This window comes from Morchella importuna (genome assembly GCF_003444635.1).
Source record: "Morchella importuna strain M04M26 chromosome Unknown Morimp01GS018, whole genome shotgun sequence".
In the NCBI taxonomy this organism is placed as follows: domain Eukaryota; kingdom Fungi; phylum Ascomycota; class Pezizomycetes; order Pezizales; family Morchellaceae; genus Morchella; species Morchella importuna.
The window spans coordinates 227297-250578 of NW_025763415.1; the positions used below are offsets into that span (position 1 = coordinate 227297).

Sequence of the window (23282 nt, forward strand, 5' to 3'; positions counted from 1 at the left end):
TCTCTGCACACTAGAGAAATCAATTATGGAAAAAGCAAATCATACATAGTGTTGAGCTACGAAACTCAATTATATTGAAATCAAAGAAAAATCCTGTCAACTATTAGTGGAATTCATATGCAAATGCAAAGCCTTGTACTAATGCGTACACCCCGTCCTAGGCTTATTTTCAAAATACTACAATTTCGTTATCACCTGCATCAATCCATGTGGCGTTTCGCGAGTTTCTGGAGCTCATGACAAATAATGCGCACCATAGCTAAGTGATGCAAGTCCACGATCAGTAATCCAGACTCGAATAATACTTAGTAGGATAATGGGATATGCAGGTTCACAGCTCAAAGGGAGATAACCATGACTTACATGCTCCACCATGCCACCATGGCAATATACCTTCACCACATCTCCAGTCCCCTCCAAGAACGCATTGACAGGTCCCAGCCTTCCGTGCTCTACATTATCCTTCAATATGTTCCAGAAATTAATCTTCTTATTGGGGCTCTCCCAGGTGCTCATATCGACCCTCCAATGACCTCTCTCCCAGGTCCGAAGCTCCCTAGTTTGGCCCCGCTTGAGCTTCTGATATTTCCCAACTAGAAGGTCTCCTACATCTGTCATCTCTCGCAGTTGCGGAGTTATGAGCACTGGTGAAGAATTTGTGTCCGGGGGAGGGGAGATTAACTCATAGGCCCCATCAGCGGCGAGAAGTGTCCTTAGGGGAGGTGATTTCGGATTATTGTTTTGGACCGAGGGTGAGGCAAAATTGGAATGCAAGGAGCTTAAGGAGTAGTCTGAGACTCCTAATGAGGACTGGTGGCGTGGGGACAGTGGGGTAAGGGTGCTTGTGGTTGGAGGTTGGTTGTAGCAGAATGAAACACCTGGAAGTGCCGGGAAAACCGTTACCTCTGTCTCATCGGTATATGCCCCTTCAGCACGAGCTGCAGGTACAGCGAATGGATCACTGGGCAGCGGGGGTTGTGAGTCTGGGATACTGGCAGGTGGCGACTCCCATGAATCGAAGCGGGAGGTGGCATAGCTACTGTCGGATTCAACTCCATCCTCATCTAGACTTAGAAGCCCGTGAGATTCCACCGAGCTTGGGTTTTGAGCTATATCCTCCGGAGTACTAGTTGTTGGTAGAGGAGGTATTCCTCCCTCATAATCAATGAGGGGTGATAATAGGCCAGGTATCACATATTGTTCTGCACTAGCTGTAACAGATTCAGAAAAGCTCCAATTTGTTATTTGTAGGCATTGAAGTAGACAATACATTCCGCACTATGCTTTAATAATATTTCATAAGAATCCCCACTCTCAGAAGAGGACGGCTCTTCGCCATGTTTCTTTAACGCCCTCAACTCTCTTTGTACCAGGTCTCCCCTCTTAGGAAAGGTAAGACTAGTGATATGCGTTCTTTTCTCCGGCATAAAGCCGAGGATTGACAATGCTTGTGCTCTGATTTTGTCATCTTCACTTTTGGAAGTTGGTGCCGCCGAATGGACGAGGATTTCGATGTATGCTTCGGACATTTTTGTTCATGGGGAAGTGCATGTTAAGGATGGAGGAAATTGTTCAGCGAGAATGTTGGTGTCGTACGTCGCTTAGTACAAGTACAAAGGATCGAACAGCGAGGTTGAAACTTGGGGACGTGGTCGGCTTGGCGACAGCACATGGCCTTGTGGTATAAAGTATGCAGGTATATAAATGTATATATGTGATCTACGCTATGTAGGAACATACATGCAGGCACATACTCTAGAGTAGAGTACTATAGAGCACATACATGTAGTTATTCGAATAGGCCAAAATACATGTACCTAATACAAGTATATATGGTTTGGGATTCTTTATCAAGTACATGTATGTATGTATGTATTACCGCAGTAATTCCTCTCAGCGGACGGTTACACAGACGTCTAACTTGCCTTTTACAGCGCGTATGAGGGAAGACAAATGACCAGAACAAGTAATTTCAACGTCAATGTGAGTGTCCGCTGAGACGAATTACTGCGGCACCTAGAGTAAGTAAATTAAATACAGCACTAGGTGATATCATCCTGTACCTACATGTAGGTACATCTTACATGTAGTATTGGTTACGATATCGATACGTAGATCTTGTTAGGACATACAATACATATATAATAAAACGCATATAAACTCTATTTCTATCCTAGTAGCTACAAACAGGCCAAAACTGGTAAGGGTTGATCAACGTTCGATCTTAGTTTCAGCGCATTTATAATTTATGGTAAAAACGATCTAGATCAGATCTGATCTAGATATGAAATGTGTAAAAGTGGTTTTTATTCTTCTCTACCTATGTACTTACCTACTCTACTGACCCGTGTTGATGCCACCTGTTTGGCTAGATCTCTATAAGCTGGTGAGTTTAGAACAATTCTCAATATCGCAACTTTGATACTGATCCAAGTATTACATGTAATTAACCCAGATTACTGACTGACAATTAACGGTATTACACATTAAAGTGTTCAGTTATTAACTACATGTAGTTAGGCCTGCTCAGTTGACACAAAAATCGGCCATGGATTGGACTCAATAAAGCAGTTACCAGCTCCAGAGGTGTTTTTATTCAATCCACGGATCGCAATTAATTCAGTATCAATTGAACAGCCCATATTTATGTAAATACATGTACTTACATGTAGCTAGTAACTCCGGCCCAGATCGGAATGGCGTTTCAATCTCACCCACAGGCCTAAATTTCTGTGGTAACACCTGTCAAACAACGGGCATATTGGCCATGGCTTTCCTCCCCACCTCACGGATACGATACCCTGTGCCTCTACCCTACCGGAACTCCGGCATCTTAGAACCCGGAATTTCTAGGATGCCTTCATATTGAGGCGGTAGATTGTTTCTCAAGATCCTTGTCGTTCTGTTGGAATACCGTTTTCCACGTGCGCGCTTCCCCGAAAAACAAATTGGGATTATGCTTGTATTTGTACTAATAATTAAAGCAACCGTACGCATATATTGTAACCCTGTTTCTCCCAGGGAACCTCTTGAATATATGTAGCCGCTAAAGGACTGTGTATAAAGAAAGCAGGTGTAGTTGTGATTTCCTAGGAACCTTATTATTCAAGATGATTGATCAAATACCCTATGAATATATCCATAGGTCAAATTTGTGAGTACCGTGTTGGGCTATAGATAAGTCCCATGCAGGTACGTAGTATTTAGTCACAAGCTGGATCTAGCGAGTGATAGATTGTGATTCAATACCCAGGGCATGATAATTTTCGTTGTCTCAAGGGTTTCTGTTTCCTAGAGTATTATTAATCTAGTTATACTATAGTTATAATACTCGGTGGGATATATGCATTGACTGCCGTCTAATCTGTGAGTTTTATTTTTGAGATAAATATGTCTTTCAGGCCTTCTGGAGCGTTTTATTTCCAGTATCGTAATTCCCCGCATGAATAAGTAGGAAGAGCCTGGACATGCATAAGTGTGGGAACGAGTTTATCTACTTCATTAGGCCAGTCTAGGTAATCAATTGGTCAGCTCAGGGTTACTGGGTGCTTTACTACCCCGAGTATACATAAACAGCCCTGTTTTGTCTCAAGCCTAAAACTTCTGTGGACAAATCTAGACACTCACTGGTCATGGGAGCCATTTTGTATCGGGCTTGGTGTTTCTAACGGTTCCTTATTTAACAAAGTCTCGATCATACGTACTTAAGAATGCATATTGAGCTAGTACAGATGAGTATCGTATCCCAGGAAACACTCAGTGAATCTTGCCGTATCATATTGTCAACCAAGCGTTTGAAAATGGTGTGCTAGGCATTGGCCCAACCCCTCATGTGATGTTCGCGATTTTCTTCTCAAGCCATAATGGCACCCCACGACCCGACCGTCCACCGTCTGAGGCATCGCACAAACCTAACCTGGCGGTCCCCGGTTCTCATGTATGAGCGGGCTGGCAAAGTACGGGCCATTTTGTTTCAAACAAGGTGGTCTGATCTTTGAACAAATGGTTTCTCTGCGATTAACGCCGTAGATTACACAGTCTGTCAGACGCTCGCATCGGATTGGATTGGATTGTAATCCTAGGTGTGATGGCGCAGCGAATGAGAAACGAACAGCCAAGCAATCAGGTAAAGAAAATCTATCGGTCCACCTCTTCGGCCAATGATATACCAGCCAACTGCGATCGAGCCTTCCCCTCGCTTCAGATTCTTATCAACATCGACAAAAAGGCAGTAGCTCTCGGGCCGGAGTTTCCTGCTTTATTCGAGTTAATTATGCAAATCACACATGCTGAAAACGAACGTGCTACTCCAATAAGCCGGCCGGGATCTTCCCCGATATTCATTGTACACGTAAAAAGAATGATGGAACATTCTCTGCCGTAATTTTACCAGCCTCTCAGTTTCAAAGAGATATGCGTTAAAGGTTCGTGAACCCCCACCTTTGTTCTATTATCCAAAAGGTGATTTTGAAATTTTGCAGTAGGCTATGCATATATGCCAGTCAATATGTAATATAATCCTTGAAAAGGTCAGCTGAGACGATCTGCGGGAGAGGATTCTGCAAGATGGCTGCGGGGCCTTGGAAAAAAGTGAAACGAAACAGTCATGAAATGTGAGCAATAATCTTTCCCCATCTGTGCTCTTCGGCAACCGGCTCTTGACTAGATCGAGATTGACCGTTATTCCCTTTTCCCGAATGATTACCACGCCATTAAACTTTGATTTGATCATTGACCAATCACCAAACAAGCCTGTGTGTAAATGTATTCCTGTTTAGTGGGTTCTTGTTAATCAATCAAAGGTAGTTCTAGAAAGGTAAAAACTAACCTCAACAAATATGATGATTGGGTGGCCTCCACAAGACTGAAGTACTTAAACAAGTGTGATGAGCATGTCCCGTAAATTAGTGAGCCTTTCGAACCTTTATTGTATGAAACTGCCAAGACATACCTACGAGTGATTTTGAGTGACTTGAAGAAGCTTTATTGATGAGGACGCTCATAATCTGGTTAGTTTAATTTCTAGATGAGTCGCCGCGTTCTGTGACTCCTCCATGTACGGGTCCATGACTCGGCAAAACTCTATGGGGGTGGGAAGGGGGTTTCTGAACACTGGCTTCTGGTATGAGCCAGTACTACTAACATTGATAACCATTGGCAAGCCCTTCAAGCAAGCTATTTCATAGAAAGCTTAATCTCACATGTTCAAAGCCAGTATTCCAAGATGGGACCGCAGAACCAGCTCGTCTCATGGAAAACATCATTTAACATATCCGAAAGTTGGTAGTAAAGAGCGAGCATCATTTCTGGAAAGCCAATTGCTAAAGGGAATTTGTTTAATTCACTACTTCCCATCAAAAAGTACTTTTTTATAGTGCTTCATTTCCCCAATACTTTCCAAAATGTCCATCCTCGCCTCATGGGTTTCCTTCTTTGGCGGAACATTTCTCAAGGTTTCGTCCGAACACCACATGCGCACAGCCTCCTTCACCGTGGAGACATCTAGAAGTCGGTAGTGCAAGTGGTCGATTATCGATGGGAATTGTCGGTTTAGGAAAGCCCTGTCAGCATGAATAGAGTTTCCGGCCAGAACTGCTACCTTCGGGGTTGGAACATATTTTTGTATATATGCGAGTAGCTGTGAGGTGGCCGCCTCAATAGTGGTTGTAGAATTCAAAACACGGTTGGTTAGACCAGTCTAGGTTCTTATCATTAGATTTCAAAGAGGAATATTAGAGTGGAGTATTAAGAGCGATTACAGAGGCATGAGTCCGCTGGCACCATTCTCCCATCTTGTCAAGTACAGGCTTTTCGTAATGTATGACGGTCTCAAATCCCCCATTGTCAAGAATATTTAACTCAAAATCCGTGATATAGCAACATATCTGCAGTATAACGTCATTTTCATAATCAAGACCGGTCATCTATAGCCAAAGGTAAGTTTCAAACCTAGTGAGTGTTTGTGGGCTATTGGGTGGGCTCAGTACCTCACAATCTATCCACACTATCGGAGTAGTTGAGCGGTTAAGCATCTTCGGTGATTGATATAAATTATGTTTAAATGTTCTTGTAAAATAGCTCGGTCCTGAGATGCGACTGATGAAATGGACTACAGGGCGTTGGTGGAACCAGAAAACCATTGTAATGTAATGGGTGAGGCTTGAGCAACACCCTGTCTCAGATCTCCCAAAACTTAAATCAGAAATAACCCTAGCCCCCCACCAATGGTGGCACAATGATCTGATTACATAAGTGTGCGACTTGAAATGTTTTGAAGTTTCTGCGCCTCTCTTCCTCCTCCTTTGGCTCTCATAATCTGGTTGTCTAAACGTCATTGTGACAAAAAAAGAAACCCCGTCGCATTGGCTTTTCTTCGTTCCATCCTTCTGCGAAGGAATTCATACTCTTCTCTCCTTTTACGACGGACCCTAGGGAGACCATTCTCTGCCACAGCTGTTGTAAAGATGAAGGTTCAATGCCAGATTATCACCACCCCGGCCGATGATTCTCCGGGGACCACTCTGTTACTCCATTTCGACCAACAACGTTATATGATTGGTCAAATTGGTGAAGGTGCACAGCGAGCATTTGTCGCACGAAGTGCACGGCTCAAGAAAATATCGAATATTTTTCTCACTGGGCGTACACAATGGCAGAATACCGGCGGACTCATCGGATTTCTCTTGACTTTGGGAGATAAGGAGGAAGGGAAGACTTTGGATGCAGCGAGGCTGGGCAAGCCAAACGTTGCAGCAAGCTCGGGTGTTACTGTTCATGGTGGCGAGAACTTAATGCACACACTTGCTACCGCTCGACCTTTCGTTTTCAGGAAAGCAATGAAACTGAAAGTTCGGGAAATTCCGCAGCAATCTAAAAAGCCATCACCTGGGAGAACGCCATATTATGGCGATGAAAATTTGACGGTTCATCCTATGCATATCTTTCCTGATGGCCATAAAAATTTGGCAGTTGTGGGAGTAGGATCGGAGAAATCTTCAGAAGAAAGTAGTCCAAGCGATGATGAGACTAAAAGGAAGCGTTCTTTTGAAGATTTTTCGGGCAAAGAAAGTGTACAGAAAGCTCAAAACCGAAAGTCAATTCTTCAAGGTGTGGTTGAGAACATGTTTTGTTCTGACTGGACCATGGATACCATGATGGAAGATTCTGCGCCTGTCAACGAAAACGATATGATGAGAAATTCGGTCAGTGGAGACTCAAAGAGGCAGCGCAGCTCTCCGCCGACCAATAATACTTTCACGACCCAGGAATATGACTTTCAACTTTCCACCAGGCCTCCGCCACCAGGAAAAACCAGAGCTCCATGGCCAGCATCAACTGTGACACATCTTCCACGCTCCAAACCTTCTGAAATTTCACTATCTTATTTGTTTACCCTTCGCCCCGTCCGTGGAAAATTCCTGCCCAAAAAAGCAATCTCTCTCGGTGTAAAACCCGGTCCAGATTTCTCCAAAATCTGTAACGGCGAATCAATTGTTGTCGCCGATGGCAAGATTGTTAGGCCGGAAGATGTAATGGAACCAACTAAACCAGGTACTGGATTTGCTGTCTGCGACCTGCCCGATCCATCATATATCAATGATTTCCTAGCGCGAGATGAATGGAGGGATATAGAAAGACTCAGAGTAGAAGTTGAGTGTTTTTTCTGGATCCTGGGTAAAGGAGTCATAAAAGATGAGAACTTAAAGAAGTTTATGAAAAATATGGCACACGCCCGGCATGTAGTCAGCTCTCCAGATGTTTGCCCAAATACCATCTTTTACCAGGGGGCTGCAGGCGCTGCAACAAAGCTTAATATGATGGATGAGAGCTTTTTCCCTATACCTCTTTCGAGCAATAAGGCATTGATTAAAGATTTAGAGGGGATTCAGCCTGCATTACCAGGGCTTGTTTGGCAACTGGAACCAAAACGGGAGCTTCTAAAGGCCGGCGTTATGGAATTTTTCGATGTGGAGAAGGCTGTGAAGGACACTGAGCCTGATTATGTCCAGTTGGCCAATGCGGTCAAAACCCAAACCTTAGAAAATGCAGCAGAAACGTCTAAGGAGACTCCGTGGAAAGATGTGGAGATCATCACTCTTGGGACTGGGTCCGCAAGTCCCAGTGGATATCGGAACGTATCAGCGACCCTTGTAAGGGTACCTAATGCCGGAAGCGTTCTCTTTGATTGTGGTGAGAGTACAGTTGGACAACTAAGGAGGCTATATACATCAACAGAGTTAGCTGAGGTGTTAAAAGACTTGAAGGCGATCTACATCTCACATCTACACGCGGATCATCATCTTGGTACCACTGCTGTGCTGAAGGCTTGGTATAACGAAGTTCACCTCAAGAACGAGGAAGTTATTGGAGATGGAATCATGAATGTTGTGGCCCCGTGGAAATTTCTAGTCTGGTTAAAGGAATACGCAGATGTCGAAGAGTTTGGGTTCTCGAAGATTCGCTTCGTAGCCTGTGGGGATATCCCATTGAGAGCAAGAGAGCAGGCAAGAGATCGCTCAATCATCACTAGTATCAACAAGCTCCCTGATGTTCTCAACTCCATATCGCTAAAAGATATTCAAACTTCACCTGCTGTCCACTGTCAGGGTTCTTTTGTAACGGCTTGGACATGGAAAAACGGTTTTAAACTCGCATATTCTGGTGACACTCGGCCCACATCTGGCTTTGTCAAGATCGGAAAAGATGCCACAGTACTTTTACATGAAGCTACGTTCGACGATGAATTACAGGCCGAAGCAATCGCGAAGAAACACTCGACGACATCTGAAGCTTTGAGGGCAGGGATGGACATGGGTGCAAAGGGGGTCATCCTGACACATTTCAGCCAAAGATACCCAAAGTTACCAGTTTTCTCAACCAAGGGGGATGGAAATGGGATGGACATTGTCCTTGCGTTTGACTTATGTAGGATTCGCGTGGGTGATATGGGGAGGTTTGCGGGGTTTTTGCCGGCATTAAGAGAACTCTACAGATACGATGACGATGTGGTGGCAAATCTTGATGAAGAGGAAGAGGAAGGGGTCAAGGTCAAGGTCGAGGTCGAGGTGGGAGCGCAAAAGAAGAAGCCAAAGAAAGAGAAAAACATGAAAGAGATGAAAGCAAAAGAAAGGGTATAGATTCCTGCTTAAACCGTCAAAAACAAAACCAAAAACTCTGTAACTATCTCAACCCCTTTGATGAAGACATTGCAGTTAGAAGTAAGAAATACACAATTTTGGTGTCAAAATTAATGGCCCGCTTGGGAGCGGGCCAACACTGAGTTTTTGTGGTCAAAGACAGGTACGAATATAACGCCATTTCGAGAATTATCTTGTACCCAGCCTTCTTCAAATTTTATAAACATCGGGTGTGCACATACATCATAAGAAATCTGTTGTAAAACGCCTAGGCCTGAGATCTGGGTAAGATCTGGATGGGATGGCAATTTCTCTGGCCCCGCTACATCAATCTGTTAGCTCATAATTGAAAAGTTTACAAGAGCTTTTAGTGCCCTGACTGAAATATAGGGCTCGTGGTTTCATCATCTCATCTGGATTACAAGATGAAATCACTATCTACTTCCGGTGGGGTTTAGAATTTATATCAGATTTTGGGAAACTCGGGCAATACTCGGCTGAGTAGTTCGTTTTCTGCACACTTAATATTTAATATTTAGAGATCATAATATTCCGGAAAGCTGTTTTCGGTAGTCCGGCTTGAGGAATTTGAGAAAACGTTGTGAGATACGGACCCGTGCCAAGTCATGAAGTCTGGGCACGAGAAAGGTCGATTGCGTCTGGCATGCCATCTTACATGTGTAGGTGTAGGAAGTAACGTTAACTTGCTGTCCGTTTACAGCCACTAATGGGGGTTTTAGTATATGTAGTTTTTGGTATGCACCTCCCTCGAGTGGGCCCTAAGGGTATTTCCACTGAGAGTACAGCTTGCGGTAAGATTATTGTAGAAGTATGGGATGAGTCCTATTGGCTTGCCCATAGAAACCCCCTGCTTCTACAATAATTCCACCTCTCGCTGTATTTGTCAACGCATCTACAGTGTTCTCCGAGTCATAACTGGTGAAGGAACAGCCACAGTGGCTGATGATAAGGATATGTGGCACATGCACGTGGCTTCACTTCGCAAGCTTCACCTTCTGGGACCATGGACAGTTAACAACCGCCGACCGCGACAACTCCTGAAGATCGGTCACCACCTCTACTTCAACTTACCATCCGCTCAACGAAATTTCACTCCCCCTCCTTCACAAATCAAATACTCATACCTTCGCTTTTGTACCAATTTAATTTCACGATTTCCCTAACATCTCGGCAACTATGACAACAGCAGGAGCAGGCTCGTACTCAAACCCGTTGAAGAAGTTCAAGTACGGTACCTTTCTTGACTCCTATTCTGCTATATCTTATTGCATCGGGAATTGCTAATAACATTTGCGCAGGTTGGTGTTTTTAGGAGAGCAGTCGGGTACTGAATTAACCAAAGAGCTATCACGAGAGTGGCCGGCTATAAATGCCGAGAACAGTTTGCTAATACAACTCGAAATATAGTTGGAAAGACATCATTGATTACTCGGTTTATGTACGACTCGTTTGACAACATGTACCAGGCCACCATCGGGATAGACTTTCTTTCAAAAGTGGGGCAGCATTTACTCCCTTGAAATGCCTCTGTTTTTATTCTTGGAGAGTGAGACTAATAAGAAGGGGGGTGCAACAGACAATGTACCTTGAAGATCGAACGGTGCGATTACAGCTTTGGGATACTGCTGGGCAGGAGCGATTCCGGTCCTTGATTCCTTCCTACATCCGGGACTCTAGTGTTGCTGTTGTGGTGTACGATATCACGAGTACTGTCTTCCCCAATCCTCCCCGATTCTGAATGCTGACTCCCCGCAGACCGTGCCTCTTTTGTCAATACCTCTAAATGGGTCGATGATGTTCGTGGTGAGCGTGGTAACGACGTTATCATCGTCCTTGTTGGTAATAAGACAGATTTGAACGATAAGCGCCAAGTCACTACAGAGGAGGGTGAGAAGAAAGCCAAGGAGTTTAAAGTTATGTTTATCGAGACTAGTGCGAAAGCCGGGCACAACGTCAAGACTCTTTTCAGGAGAATTGCACAGGCATTACCGGGTATGGAGGGCAGCGTTGGTGGTGAACAGGATAATGGTGGTAAGCGTTGTGTCTCAAAAATATGCGAATTCCATGTTACTAACGAAGTAAGTAATGATCAACATCGATATGAAGGGTGCCGAAGCTGGAAACCAGGATAGCCAGTGCAATTGCTGATATGGAGGATTATAAATATGCTTTTTACGGTAACGAGGATACAGATTTCGATAATGACTACGATAATAAATATGCAGTTGGTAGTGTATTTTTCCCTGGGGGATTGCAGGAATTCAAAGGGGAAAGTTCTCAAGGAATCGGTGTTTCTTTTCATGATATTTTCCCTTGACTCTTTATTTCTATGTTCGGATTTTTTGCTTATCTTAGCTTTGTTTTTTCTGTTGTCTCGCCGGTGATGCGAACTGAAAGAACACCTTCGCGAGTCCCTTTATTCCTGATAAATCATTTGCTGGTTTGTATGCTTTAAGGGGCGGTTACTTGTGCTTTTTTTCATGTATCCGGAAGGTCCATTGTTGATATTGAACAAATAAACCGAGGGTCAATATTTTTGAGGGCTTAACTCGATATATGAGTTTGTGCTATTGGCATTGATATCGGGAACTCAATTAATATAGACGTGGATGAATAACAATGAACACAAATACTGAGGCTTCTATTGGGGTTTATAGAGCCACTACATGTATTTATTCGGGTGTTCATGGTACTATCAAGCTGAGACCACTCGTCAAGCGACATCCAGCATGTCTTGGTATAAATGTGAATTTATGAAGCTAGATATAGAGAGAGTACTGGTGTTATATATGGATGTCCTTCAAGGCCCGTCGAAGCTCCCATACGGGTTTTAAGCAAAATAGTTAACTGCATATAGAGTGGAAGGTTTTTACTATTAAAAGATCATTTCTCCGCTAACGGCGATATATATTAAACATAAAACACAAAAAATCAAAGTAGTTAAAATTCCATTAGTTATTGGTATTGAATCTTTTAATCATATGATTAGCACTTACTCTCAATCATACTTGGAGTGGGACTTACCTATAGCCACATTCACACCGGTAAAATACCGTAGCACCTTCATCCGCACTTCGGAGCTGTAGCGTATAGAACCACATCTTTTCCCTCCCACATTCGGGGCAGATCTGTTTGATCTCTGCTTCTGTCTGTATATCTTCTGTAGCTAAACTTTGAACCGCACTCTTCTTCAACCGGAGCGCTGACGGGAATGCAGAAGGTGCAGACTGAGTTGTAACTGTTTTGTTACCGGGGTCTGTAGAACTGTAATTAGAGCCTGATGAGGTAAGAATTGAATGAGTTGGAGTAGACCTTTGGTAACGGTGCCGCACATTTCGCATTCGAGCCTGTCAGTGCCGGTGACGGAGTCGAGGAGGTTACCACAGTCGCTGCAGAATACTAGAGTTCCGACTGTAGACATTTTTTGAGTTGCCGCTTACACAGTGTTGAGTTATAGAGAGCGGAATTATGTAGAGACAGAGTTTCACGATAAATCCAATTGAGGCTCTGTTCGGTTTTTTTTCTGACGCGTGTGAGGAGGGTAACTCTATGTGAGGACTTGGCGTTAAAGTGAAGTTTTCAGGAACGTGAAACATACATGTATAGACCAGCTTGCCCATCATCAAACTTTGGTGGGTGGCAACCGTTGCATCCTGCGGGTAGCAGGGAAAATAGCGGGCGGCACTCGCTGATGGGCAAGCTGGTCTATAGGTTTCCTGCCGAAGGGGGTTGTAACTGATTGGATTGGGCGATGGTAACTACGAAGATCAAATCACCTTACCGCATTTTATAGCAATGCTACCTACATGTAGAGTCCGAACCTACGTGTAGGGGCATGTAAGTACATATACCTACAAGTAGCGCTATAGCACGAGTATATAGAAAAAATTAATTTTCAGTGTCTAGCAACAACATGTAATCCGTATCCTTCGAATCGTAACAATTTAGACAGATGGAACTGAGATGGAAAAGTTGCCAGTACCTGAAAGGTATTAATGTTCTCTAGCTTTGTATCCAGCACGGTCATAAGAAAAAAAGTACCGCGGGTTATTAGATAGCCAGAGGTTCATCCGTTTACGAAGTACAGTAAAATAAAAATAAAAATAAAAATAAATAAAAATAAAAATAAATAAAAATAAAAATAAATAAAAATAAAAATAAATAAAAATAAAAATAAATAAAAATAAAAATAAATAAAAATAAAAATAAATAAATATAAATAAATATAAAAAATAGTAAGAACAGGGAAATCAACTAAGAGGTGTTATTGCAACAAAGAGGGGATCTTATTTATTATGGTGCGATAGGTATTTATTTAAGAAGTATCTGATTTGTTTTCCTAAACTGAAATCTAGTTAGTATTTCGTTCAAAGAAAACTGAGCGCATGAATGGTTTGAGGTGGTAATGATAGAACAAGAGTCAGAAAGTACAGAAGGAGCAACCTTCATTGCAAAAGCTATTCCACATAGTAAGAGTACAAGTCTCTAGGACTGGTGCCAGCTATGAATTCTCATCATATTGTCCTGTGATAGAAGGGAATAAGAGGACGGAATTATAAACTTACATTATGTGGTTGGAAACATTATCAATGATTCGATGTTCCACGGGCAATGCGATGATGAAGGTGAGTGAGAATTTTTTTGGAATGCCTCCCTCCTGCCAAGATGCGGCGAAACCAAGCCCTAGCCCTAGCCCTACAGAGAACTGTTTACTCCAAGATCACACTGTATCACTCGTGAATCGTGACCGCATTCAGGCTATTAATTTCTTGCTTAGCATTGCCACATCGTAAGCCTAGATGTCTCAAGCCTGGAGGGCTTTAGAGTGGATTATAAGTACTGTAAAACTAGAATTGAATATGTAAAGTCTTTTAATAGGTGGAAACTGAAGGTATTAGGGACAAATAAACAAAACAAAAAACTAAGAAAGCAAAGCATTACCCCCCGTTCCCCATGTTTTCAAGCCAACCTCAACTTCACCCTAGCCAGCCACCGCAAGAGAAAATGAACAAAAGAAACAATCCGATCTAAGAAGCATCACGGTGCCTATGTAGAGAGTAATAATAATAAGAAATCAATCGAGCCCCATCACAAATATAGCCGGTAATAGCAACACCTGTCATTCCGTTTGGCGTATTATCCATCTGACCAACCCCATAAGGTTGGAAACCTTTGAAAATGAGTGAAAATTTGTATTCTCTCGACCAAAATCCTCTGCCTTCCTTCAAAGCGGAACCGGGCAGCAGGCGGAAACACAGAAAGTGACACCCCACCAAGATAGAAAGAAAAAAAATACACAAGAAGAAAGTATAACTACAATTCGAAATGCCACCCTACTACAAACTGCAAAAAAAGACAATCCACCCAATTTTTTAGTTTTTTCTCTACTCCATCCGTATCCGTTTACTGACGTGACAATCATATCGAAACCCGCTATCGTGCATGCATTTTCTCCTAAATATTTGGATTTATTATTTTCACCTAGGGTACGAATATGATTCTGTAAGGAAAGTCAGTACGGGCACTTTAAATAAGTCAAGGGAACTCACGAGAACCCTGCGCATCTCTAGGTATATTTAAACTCGCCAGAAGACCCATCATTGCCTCTGGTCTGAACCTTACTGCTTGGTATTGCTGTGCTCCTGGCAATATGCTCAACAAGTACATCAACATTTCTGGGAGTGCAGGCGCTGGTGGTGGGGGCGGCGGTTGCTGGTGCATTGGCTGCTGCTGTTGCTGCTGTTGCTGCTGTTGCTGTGGCCTTCCTTGGTGCTGCTGGCGTTGGTAGCCACCTCGTGCATCGTCCCTTCCGACATCCCGGTCTGACAAGTTACCACGCTCTCGGTTGTGCTGCTGCTGCTGCTGCTGCTGCTGCTGCTGTAGTTGTTGTTGCTGTTGCTGCTGCTGCTGCTGCTGTACACGTTTCTGTTGGTCAAGCCTTCGCCCAGCAGCGCCTTTAAGCGGTGAGTCCGGCCGTAAAACTTTTCGTGGTCGGTGCTCTGACGAATCAGAGAGGTCTTCATTGGCGGGCCTCTTAGGGGATGCGATACCAGCTCCAACGCGCCCATTAGGAATGGCAACTTGAATTTGTTGTCGGTTATCTGCCTGGTTGTAATCTTGCATCATTTCTTGACGTCCGCTTGATTTGGGCCTGCATTGTTGGCTTGGTGAAATAACAGATATATATGAACATGGGTCAACGCTCTTGTAAGAGTATCTTGTAGAAAACCGATTGAGATATGGATCTAAATTATCGTTAGAATCTTTCTCAACTACACTGTGAAATTTTTAAGGTTCACGGACCACCAGGAAATAGCTCACTCATCCGCTTCTCGAGCTTGTACACCTGATTGAGATCACCATAATGTGCCTCATATTCATAAAAATACTGGTAAATCTTCTTAGTGTTCTGCGCTGGCGCTTTGCCGACAAAAGTCTCAAATACAGCTCTGGCATCTGTTGATAGTCAGTACGTATCCAAACCAGTAGAACGAACCAAACTAGACTTACTAGTGATATCGTTATCTGCTATCAGGTGTTTTAGGTATTCCAAGGCAAACTCCTCGTCCTCAGGAAACAATTTCATGCCCCGCTCAAAGATCTTCAACGCAGCCGGGTCTTTATAGCAATGGAATTCGATAAGTGCACTAGCTACGTATACATCGCTAGTGATTTTGCCCCTCTTCCTCGCATCTGCAAAAATCTGTCTGCTTCCGCCAAGTGGCTCATTAACCTTACCATGGCCTTGGACACGGCGCATGGCACGCATAAGGTTGATCCAAACCGCTGAGATAGTTCCGGACATGACTTGAATCTGCGCCTTTGTCGACTCTTTGATGAATGCAATCTGGGACTCCTTTGCGGATTTATCTGCCATTATATCCGGGTCGTCGTAATCATCGTCATCTCGGCCTCCTTGAGGGTCTTGGTAGCCCTCCTCAAGTTTTGCAATCTCTTCTTTCTCTCTTTGTTGGGCCTTACTAACCTGGGAGTACAATACATTAAGAAGATCGTCATACGGCTTCCTAATCATTTGGCCCTTCCGTACTAGGGCCTCCTCGCCACCTTCAACAGAAATGGTTGCTTCAAGCCGCTCAGCGTATTTAAAATGTAATAGACAACTCTCTGGGTTTGCGACCATGCCTTGCTTGAGGAACTCTACTCCCTGGTCATCCATTCCATTCGCGAAGCACCATTCAGCCGCGTCAAACCATATCTCGGGCCAGAATCTCAATGCCATGAGAGCTTGCTTAAAGACATATAAAATTCTTGTTTTTAAGCCTGCGGGATCGTCCTTGGCTAGTACCAAGGGATCATCTTTCTCCCATTGAATCCATTTCTTCCACAGCTCTACCTGTTTGGTCCAATCCTCGTATCCTTCATATCCAGGTACTGGGGGGAGACGTGGAAGCGTTTCTCTTCTAAGGCCCTTTGTTGTATTTGTCAATTCGATGAGACAACTCCGGGCGGTCATAAATAGTGGCGATCTTTCTTGTAGGAACTTTCTAGCCTATAAATTCACAATGGAAGAAAGAAGAATAACCAATTTGTCAGAGTCACGTTTTTTTTCTATGCAAAAAAGCGTAAAAGAAAGAAAGAAATGGACAAATTTCTTGTGGATTGGTTTTAAATACCGTTAGCTTGTTAAGCCCTTGTTCGAATTGGTCGTACTCTCTCCATAGCTGCTCAACTCCTTGCACGGGCATGGTAACAGCTTTTTGGTACACCTTCCTCAGTGAATCCATTTTTTGCTGATCCTGCCAACCACTCCCGCCTACATTACCTGGTCCACTTTTGACGAACTGTACATGGTCACCCCAGATCTTGCCGGCTTCGCGGTCACATCCGACACTGTTTAGAACAAACTCATAAGCCTGGGAAACAATGGCACGGGCTTTGCCACCTGTATCGGTGGTGAGATTGTTGCGTCTCCGGATGTAGTCGAGGTAAAGTGACCAAAGTTCAACATTGGGTACATTCAGAAGAGAACGGAAAAAAATTTGCTCCACTCGAATCAATTCGTTGTTTGCCAGCTCCATCTTAACGTATGCAATCCATTGCTGGGCCTGTATCACAACATCAGTATATAATATATCAAACAGGGAGCACATTATTGGCACATAGTACAGATGAGATGAGGCTCCGACAAAGGAAAAGAGGAAGTAGGAAAGGGCCATATATATATTGTTTCTTTTATAGAAGTAGGGCTGTGATGACCTACCGCTGCTGGGAACACTACAAAAAACCTCTCATAAGCTGCTCTGGCATCGTCAAGTTTTCCCTTTTTGCGATGTTCCTCAATTAGCGCCAACCAGGCATCAATGTCTCCTCTGGGGTCTTCCTTGATCCTGTCCTCAAGTTGCCCTACGATATCCTGCGGAAGTCTTCTCCTCTTATTTGAAACAAGAGTAGCGGTCTTCTGGACAGAATTCTGTACTGGTACAGTAGGAGTAGGGGCAGTGGTAGTGGTAAGGGTAGATACTGGAGGAGAAGCAACGGACGCCGATACAGGAAGTGAATCAACATTATGAGAACCAGTATTTGGGTTCGTGTCAATAAACATGGGAGGAGGGGTCTGGTCACTAATATTCTCATCAGGAACATAGGCACCATCATCGACTATCGCAGAGTCGGCACGGGTAGGGGCAGCTGAGGAACGCGCAGAGGAATCTTGAGTAGTTGCACCAATATCAACAGTAGAGTGGTCGTGATGAAGAGTAGTAGCATCTTTCTCGTTGGCCGAGGCGTCAACACTAGAAGATCCTGTTTTCGGACTTGAAACAGTAGCAGGGAGAAGGGACGCAACAGGCGAGACTTCTTCCAACGCGGGAGTTTTCATATGAATATCTTCATCTTGTTCTTGTTCTTCGGCTTGCTCTTCCCCCTCTCCTTCTTCTTGCTCTTGATCTTCTTCGGTTTCTTCCACTTGTTCCACTTCTTCTTCTTCTTCATGCGGAGAAAGCCCCCTAGTGCCATCTTCTGACTCTGATACGGCTTCTAAGCTCTCTTGAGCACCCAGCGACTCTGCGCGCCCGTTCGCACCCTTATCATTTTCACTACCCAAGTCATTTTGGGTATTTTCCAATTCTTGCAACACCTTCATCGCGTTTAGGAACGCGGCTTCGGCATCATCAGAATTAATAGCTGCCATTGTTGTTAATCGTAAGAACAAGTAGTAGAGGAAATTTTTAAAACACAGGAAAAACAAGTATTGTTAAATTCCGAGAGAAAAAAATGAGTGAGAGAACAATTGTGGTGATAAATTCCGGGTGGCGATTATAGAGGTGCTAGTTTATTGTTCGTGGTTTACGTAGAAACGTCGCGCGGCGAAAAATAAAGGAGTGGTGTCTAGGTGTCTGTTCGATGAGATGAGGATGACGCGTGATGTCAGTCGTGAGTACAATAATGGTGAGAGAAGTGCCTGGATGGTAACAACTGACTGACCTTGGCAGACAAGGACCACCTGTCTTTGAGAAAGCGCCTATGTCCCGTAGGTGAAGAGGACAGAGGCAACGCGCGCGACAGAGTCGGGTAGAGATGTCGTCGGGCGACTTACTTGGCGAACACAATGGGTGGGGGGAGAAGATGGGTGATGATGATGGATTTGTTGGGTAGTGGAGAAAGAAAGTCCAGTGAGAGGAGAGAACAAGAAAAGGGCGAAATGCGGGTTCCAACCGAGACATGCAGCCAGCCAAGAATATGTCGCCAAGACGTAATTTTTTCTGATTTTTTTTGTGGTTATTTAATTCTACCCTAGAGTATTCTGATACTCTCTCTGCCTACAATCAACGAGCCACGGCGTGTTGCCTAATGAATTATTGTATGTACCTCGAAAAATACTGTACCTACATGTATGTATCCAGATTCAGGCGGTCAATTCCATTCATACCAACACTCAATACTTACTCTACGAGTCTCTCACATAACTCTCACATAGGATTCGCTTTGACTGTCTCTATGGGGACCGCGCGCACTCCTGAAGTCTGCAGTATCGTAAGCGAGACAGGATATACTCTATGTTGAGTACGTGTACTCTATTTTATCGGTGTTCCCACATGTTGCGCGCAGGCGCTAGTAGGTACAAGTGATGAAAAGTGTCGCAGGAACAAAGGGCGGAATAACTCTACATGTAGGTACAGTACCCATAAATGTAGCTACATATAGCATTCTACAAAACTAAACTTCTAGGCTCTAGACTCGGAATACTGGGACTCGGGAGCCCCTTGCTCACACCAGCGGTTAAGCGGGTTTCTCCGATGCCCGAAAGTCACACAAGACAGGACTTGTCGACCACCAGATGGTAATCATAAGTGATAATCTATGATCAAAATGATCAACAAATCCCGAATTCATCGAATTTAAAACCTGAAACACACGCGCGGAAATTAGTAAGGAAAAAAAAAAAAAAAAAAAAAAAAACCGCCTCTCCAACCCGAGCTCCGGTGGCTGCTGGCTTGTAAATTCTGTCTCTTTCTTTCCTCTATAGAGAGGCATTCCAAAGGAAACAGATCGACAATTCTTGGTTCTTTTCTAGTCCCCGGATTGAAATGAATTACACGGTCTAACCCGTTTAAAAGCTCTCGAACGTTGAAATAAAGACATTTTTACGAAGCTATAATACTGAGACAACACACTGACCTCGATATCGCAATAGGTACCATTTGTAGCGCACGGAAGGAGGGGCGTTAATTGACGTCACGACGTTAGGTTTATCTTTATCTCGCTAGAGTACATACAGGGTTCGCAGTGGATTTTAGTCTTATTTAGCATCCTATGATTGCATATTAATATTATGCGGTTTTGAAGGGAGTATGTAATAAGCTGAGGTATCGTACATTTATAATTGTCCAAAGAATAACCATGATTCTGGCTCAAAAACAGTATCAAAGGCTAGGACCAACAAGAAGATAGACTTAGTCCACTGCCTCTACTATAAATTACTTGTAATTTGGAATCCGGGAGGGGGTCTGCTATCACTTAAGTAAGTCTCCCTTCCCCACCTCCATACCCCCAATTCTTTTTCTCCCGATATTTCATGCTCCCCCTTCCTTTAAATTTCACCTCTGGCTCGCCACTTCTACCAACTCCCCGGTCATCATCCATTCTGGCGAATCTTTCCATCTCCCGTTCGTTCTCCTCTCTACGGATCCTCTCTTCCGCTTCTTCGTCACGCGTATACTCATATGCTTTCTCCCTATGCCTCCTATGCCGTCTTCTCGAAGGCGACCGTGATCCCGAGTGATACCTTCTCCGCCGGTGCCTATGTCGTGACCTCGAACGTGACGGAACACGCTTTGGTTGCAGCGGAGAGGAGATCGAGTCTTCCGGTTCCTCCATGATCGTCGTATTTGCATCTGCCGGCCCTGCGCCCCGACGCTCCCGAGACCGCCCTCGCGAGATATCCTCTACCGGGGCTGCGAGAGTTTCGGTCTCAGCGCCTCGGGGTCTACTCCTACTCCGGCTCTTTCTATATCTTGACTTTCCGTCCCGGGATCTTTTCCGCCTATGATACCGACTTGATTCCTCTCCGCGGTGCTCATCCCCTTTACCCCGCTCGCGCGACCGTGACCTTGGGGAACTGCGGACTTCAAGCTCTTTGCGCGTCTCTCGTGCTGCTGGAACAGGCACAGGGTCCCTCTTTTTGAACACGAGCTCTCCTGAGCTTGCAATAATGACATCTTCGAGCGGCCTATCGGAATCGTCGACCTTGAGGTCCTCTATCTTTTTGACAACATCCATGCCCGCGACTATATGTCCAAACAGCGTATGTTTATCCGTTAGGTACTCGCACTCGGCCAATGTTATGAAAAACCTTTTCATCTCATCATTAGTCCTCAAATTGTCCTTCCAAGGATGTAAATGTGCTTACTGGCTACTGTTGGTGCCCTTTCCTCTGTTCGCCATGCACACAAGTCCCTCTTTATCGATCTTCCGCCAACCCAAGTTCTCGTCGGCGAACATTTTACCATCATAGATACTCGCCCCGCCAGTTCCATCGCCATTGGTGATATCGCCGCCTTGGATCATGAATTCTGAGATTACGCGGTGGAAGGTTGAGTTCTTATAATGGAGGGCGTGGGTAACACCTCCGGGGGCTGTATAGGTTCCATTGGAGCCGGTACATAGGAGTCGGAAGCTACATAAGTCAGTTAAATGTATTTTGGAAAGGATGCGGGGCTGGGGGGATACTTTTCACAGGTTTTGGGGGTCTTGTCGTCGAAGAGCTCGATGGTAATGCGGCCGGCAGGCTGCGTGCCGATTTGAATGTCAAAAAACACGCGAGGGCGCGGCATTGTAAAGGTAAAAGTAAAACTATTATACGATGCAGGAGAAGAAGGTTCAACAAGGGTTTGAGGAAGGGAAGCTGGAGGAGAAGGTTGGAGCTTGTGATCAGAGTAACTGGTTGACGAGAAGGGTACTTTACAGAGCAAGGGTTTCCTTGCAGGGCATGAATCTTGGCGGTCGATACCAGATCATATTATTAAGTTAAGCTTATCAATTGTACATGTAGGTATTTGATTGTTCTAATAGATATTTATTCATGTATCTCGTCTCAGGTGTAGGGATGAACTTCACAGGCCCCATTAATTCCCTCGGTTTTAATTAATGCCCCCTTGAATCTCGCAGTAACCAAACACTGTGTACCTGTGCCGGCCCGGTGTTGGCATTCAAAGACCCTGCCATGTGCCAACGCTGCGCGGCGCCCAACAAAATAATTCCCTCTGTACGGTATTCTTCAGTACGATTAAAGGAGATATTGATAACACAACTTCTGCCACAATTTCGACTTGAACTCCTAAACATCCCACCCATCCCACCCATCCCACCCCACCAATCACTGACCATGGCTTCATTAGTCAACGAGGTCGTAGCCAAAATTTCCTCCACTCTCGGCCCCTTCGCCATTCCCGCGCTCGCTGTCTTCGGTGCACTCTCGGTTCTATCCATAGGCCTCAAGGCTGTCAACGCTATCCTGAGTCTCTTCATCCTCAGCGGAACTAATGTAAGAACTGTTCTCTTGTGTAAATAATCACTTGGCATCTTCTGATACACCATAGCTCCGCAAATTCGGTCCCAAAGGCTCATGGGCCCTAGTCACTGGCGCCTCTGACGGCATCGGGAAAGAGTTTTCCCTCCAGCTTGCTGCAAAGGGGTTTAACATTCTCCTCGTCTCACGCACCGAATCCAAGCTTGCAACCCTAGCAACTGAAATCGAAAGCAAGTATGCCAGTACCCAGACGAAGATACTTCCTATGGATTTTGCTGCCAATGACTCAGCCGACTACGACCGTCTTGCAGCGCTCATCAAGGACTTCGACATCGCAATCCTCGTTAACAACGTAGGCAAATCACACGATATCCCGGTCCCCTTCCTCGAAACTACTCACAAGGAAATGAATGATATCATCACCATCAATATTACCGGTACTCTAAAAGTCACACAGCTTGTTGCTCCGGGAATGGCGGCGAGGAAGCGTGGGTTGATTCTGACCATGGGGTCGTTTGGTGGATTGCTACCGACACCGTTCTTGGCGACGTATTCCGGGTCAAAGGCGTTCTTGCAGTACTGGAGTACGGCGCTGGGAGCAGAGCTGAAAAAGGATGGCGTTGAAGTGCAATTGGTTGTTGGTTATCTTATTACTTCCGCGATGAGCAAGGTTAGAAAGCCAAGTATGATGATCCCAACGCCTAAGGGCTTTGTCAAGGCTTGTCTTGGGAAAATTGGGGTTAAGGGAACGGCGGCGGGAATGGAGGGGACTATTACTCCATATTGGGCACATGGGCTTATGCACTGGGGTGTTACCGCGCTAGGAATCTTCAATGGCACAGTGCTGATGAAAAACTTGGGCATGAATGTGTCCATTAGAAAGAGGGCTTTAAAAAAGAGGGAGAGAGAGGCGGCGCAAGGAAAGAAAGGATTGTAGATGACGAGTTATGGTTAAAACATAGATAGCTTCAAAGGGTGCTTTTTAATTATCTATGGGATTTGGGTTTTAGGTGCTGAGTGATGCTCCTATTTCTATTCTTTGTTTGTGAGGGGTTGGGGACAGTTCAGTGATGTTTTTGAGACTCCCAAGAAAGCCCAACCTACCATTTATATATGAAGGAACCATCAAACCTCTT

At 44.5% G+C, this 23282-nt stretch overlaps 9 protein-coding genes across 9 annotated transcripts; 3 read left to right on the top strand and 6 right to left on the bottom strand.

Moving 5' to 3' along the window:
* Positions 1-556: 556 nt before the first annotated feature.
* LAJ45_06219 (uncharacterized protein) lies at positions 557-1529 on the bottom strand (the record flags this gene model as incomplete). The annotated part of the gene is made up of 3 exons (XM_046115784.1): positions 557-611; positions 683-1211; positions 1271-1529. 3 exons carry the CDS (start codon positions 1527-1529, stop codon positions 557-559), a joined length of 843 nt encoding a protein of 280 aa, XP_045970893.1.
* A 3815-nt stretch (positions 1530-5344) lies between these two features.
* LAJ45_06220 (uncharacterized protein) lies at positions 5345-6032 on the bottom strand (the record flags this gene model as incomplete). Its single annotated transcript, XM_046115785.1, has 3 exons — positions 5345-5698; positions 5760-5924; positions 5988-6032. The coding sequence occupies 3 exons, from the start codon at positions 6030-6032 to the stop codon at positions 5345-5347; spliced, it is 564 nt and encodes a 187-aa protein (XP_045970894.1).
* A 432-nt stretch (positions 6033-6464) lies between these two features.
* LAJ45_06221 (uncharacterized protein) lies at positions 6465-9137 on the top strand (the record flags this gene model as incomplete). Its single annotated transcript, XM_046115786.1, has 1 exon — positions 6465-9137. The coding sequence occupies one exon, from the start codon at positions 6465-6467 to the stop codon at positions 9135-9137; it is 2673 nt and encodes an 890-aa protein (XP_045970895.1).
* A 1197-nt stretch (positions 9138-10334) lies between these two features.
* Positions 10335-11306, top strand: LAJ45_06222 (uncharacterized protein; the record flags this gene model as incomplete). The annotated part of the gene is made up of 7 exons (XM_046115787.1): positions 10335-10384; positions 10457-10482; positions 10566-10654; positions 10735-10864; positions 10914-10961; positions 11040-11189; positions 11242-11306. 7 exons carry the CDS (start codon positions 10335-10337, stop codon positions 11304-11306), a joined length of 558 nt encoding a protein of 185 aa, XP_045970896.1.
* An 803-nt stretch (positions 11307-12109) lies between these two features.
* LAJ45_06223 (uncharacterized protein) lies at positions 12110-12579 on the bottom strand (the record flags this gene model as incomplete). Its single annotated transcript, XM_046115788.1, has 3 exons — positions 12110-12128; positions 12183-12414; positions 12471-12579. The coding sequence occupies 3 exons, from the start codon at positions 12577-12579 to the stop codon at positions 12110-12112; spliced, it is 360 nt and encodes a 119-aa protein (XP_045970897.1).
* A 2056-nt stretch (positions 12580-14635) lies between these two features.
* LAJ45_06224 (uncharacterized protein) lies at positions 14636-18309 on the bottom strand (the record flags this gene model as incomplete). Its single annotated transcript, XM_046115789.1, has 7 exons — positions 14636-14658; positions 14708-15157; positions 15209-15403; positions 15462-15614; positions 15669-16668; positions 16793-17224; positions 17380-18309. 7 exons carry the CDS (start codon positions 18307-18309, stop codon positions 14636-14638), a joined length of 3183 nt encoding a protein of 1060 aa, XP_045970898.1.
* A 141-nt stretch (positions 18310-18450) lies between these two features.
* LAJ45_06225 (uncharacterized protein) lies at positions 18451-18841 on the bottom strand (the record flags this gene model as incomplete). The annotated part of the gene is made up of 2 exons (XM_046115790.1): positions 18451-18514; positions 18603-18841. The coding sequence occupies 2 exons, from the start codon at positions 18839-18841 to the stop codon at positions 18451-18453; spliced, it is 303 nt and encodes a 100-aa protein (XP_045970899.1).
* A 1076-nt stretch (positions 18842-19917) lies between these two features.
* On the bottom strand, positions 19918-21451 carry LAJ45_06226 (uncharacterized protein; the record flags this gene model as incomplete). The annotated part of the gene is made up of 5 exons (XM_046115791.1): positions 19918-19929; positions 19994-20024; positions 20167-20970; positions 21028-21294; positions 21348-21451. 5 exons carry the CDS (start codon positions 21449-21451, stop codon positions 19918-19920), a joined length of 1218 nt encoding a protein of 405 aa, XP_045970900.1.
* Positions 21452-22002: 551 nt separating this feature from the next.
* On the top strand, positions 22003-23083 carry LAJ45_06227 (uncharacterized protein; the record flags this gene model as incomplete). The annotated part of the gene is made up of 2 exons (XM_046115792.1): positions 22003-22161; positions 22217-23083. 2 exons carry the CDS (start codon positions 22003-22005, stop codon positions 23081-23083), a joined length of 1026 nt encoding a protein of 341 aa, XP_045970901.1.
* Between the last annotated feature and the right edge of the window lie 199 nt (positions 23084-23282).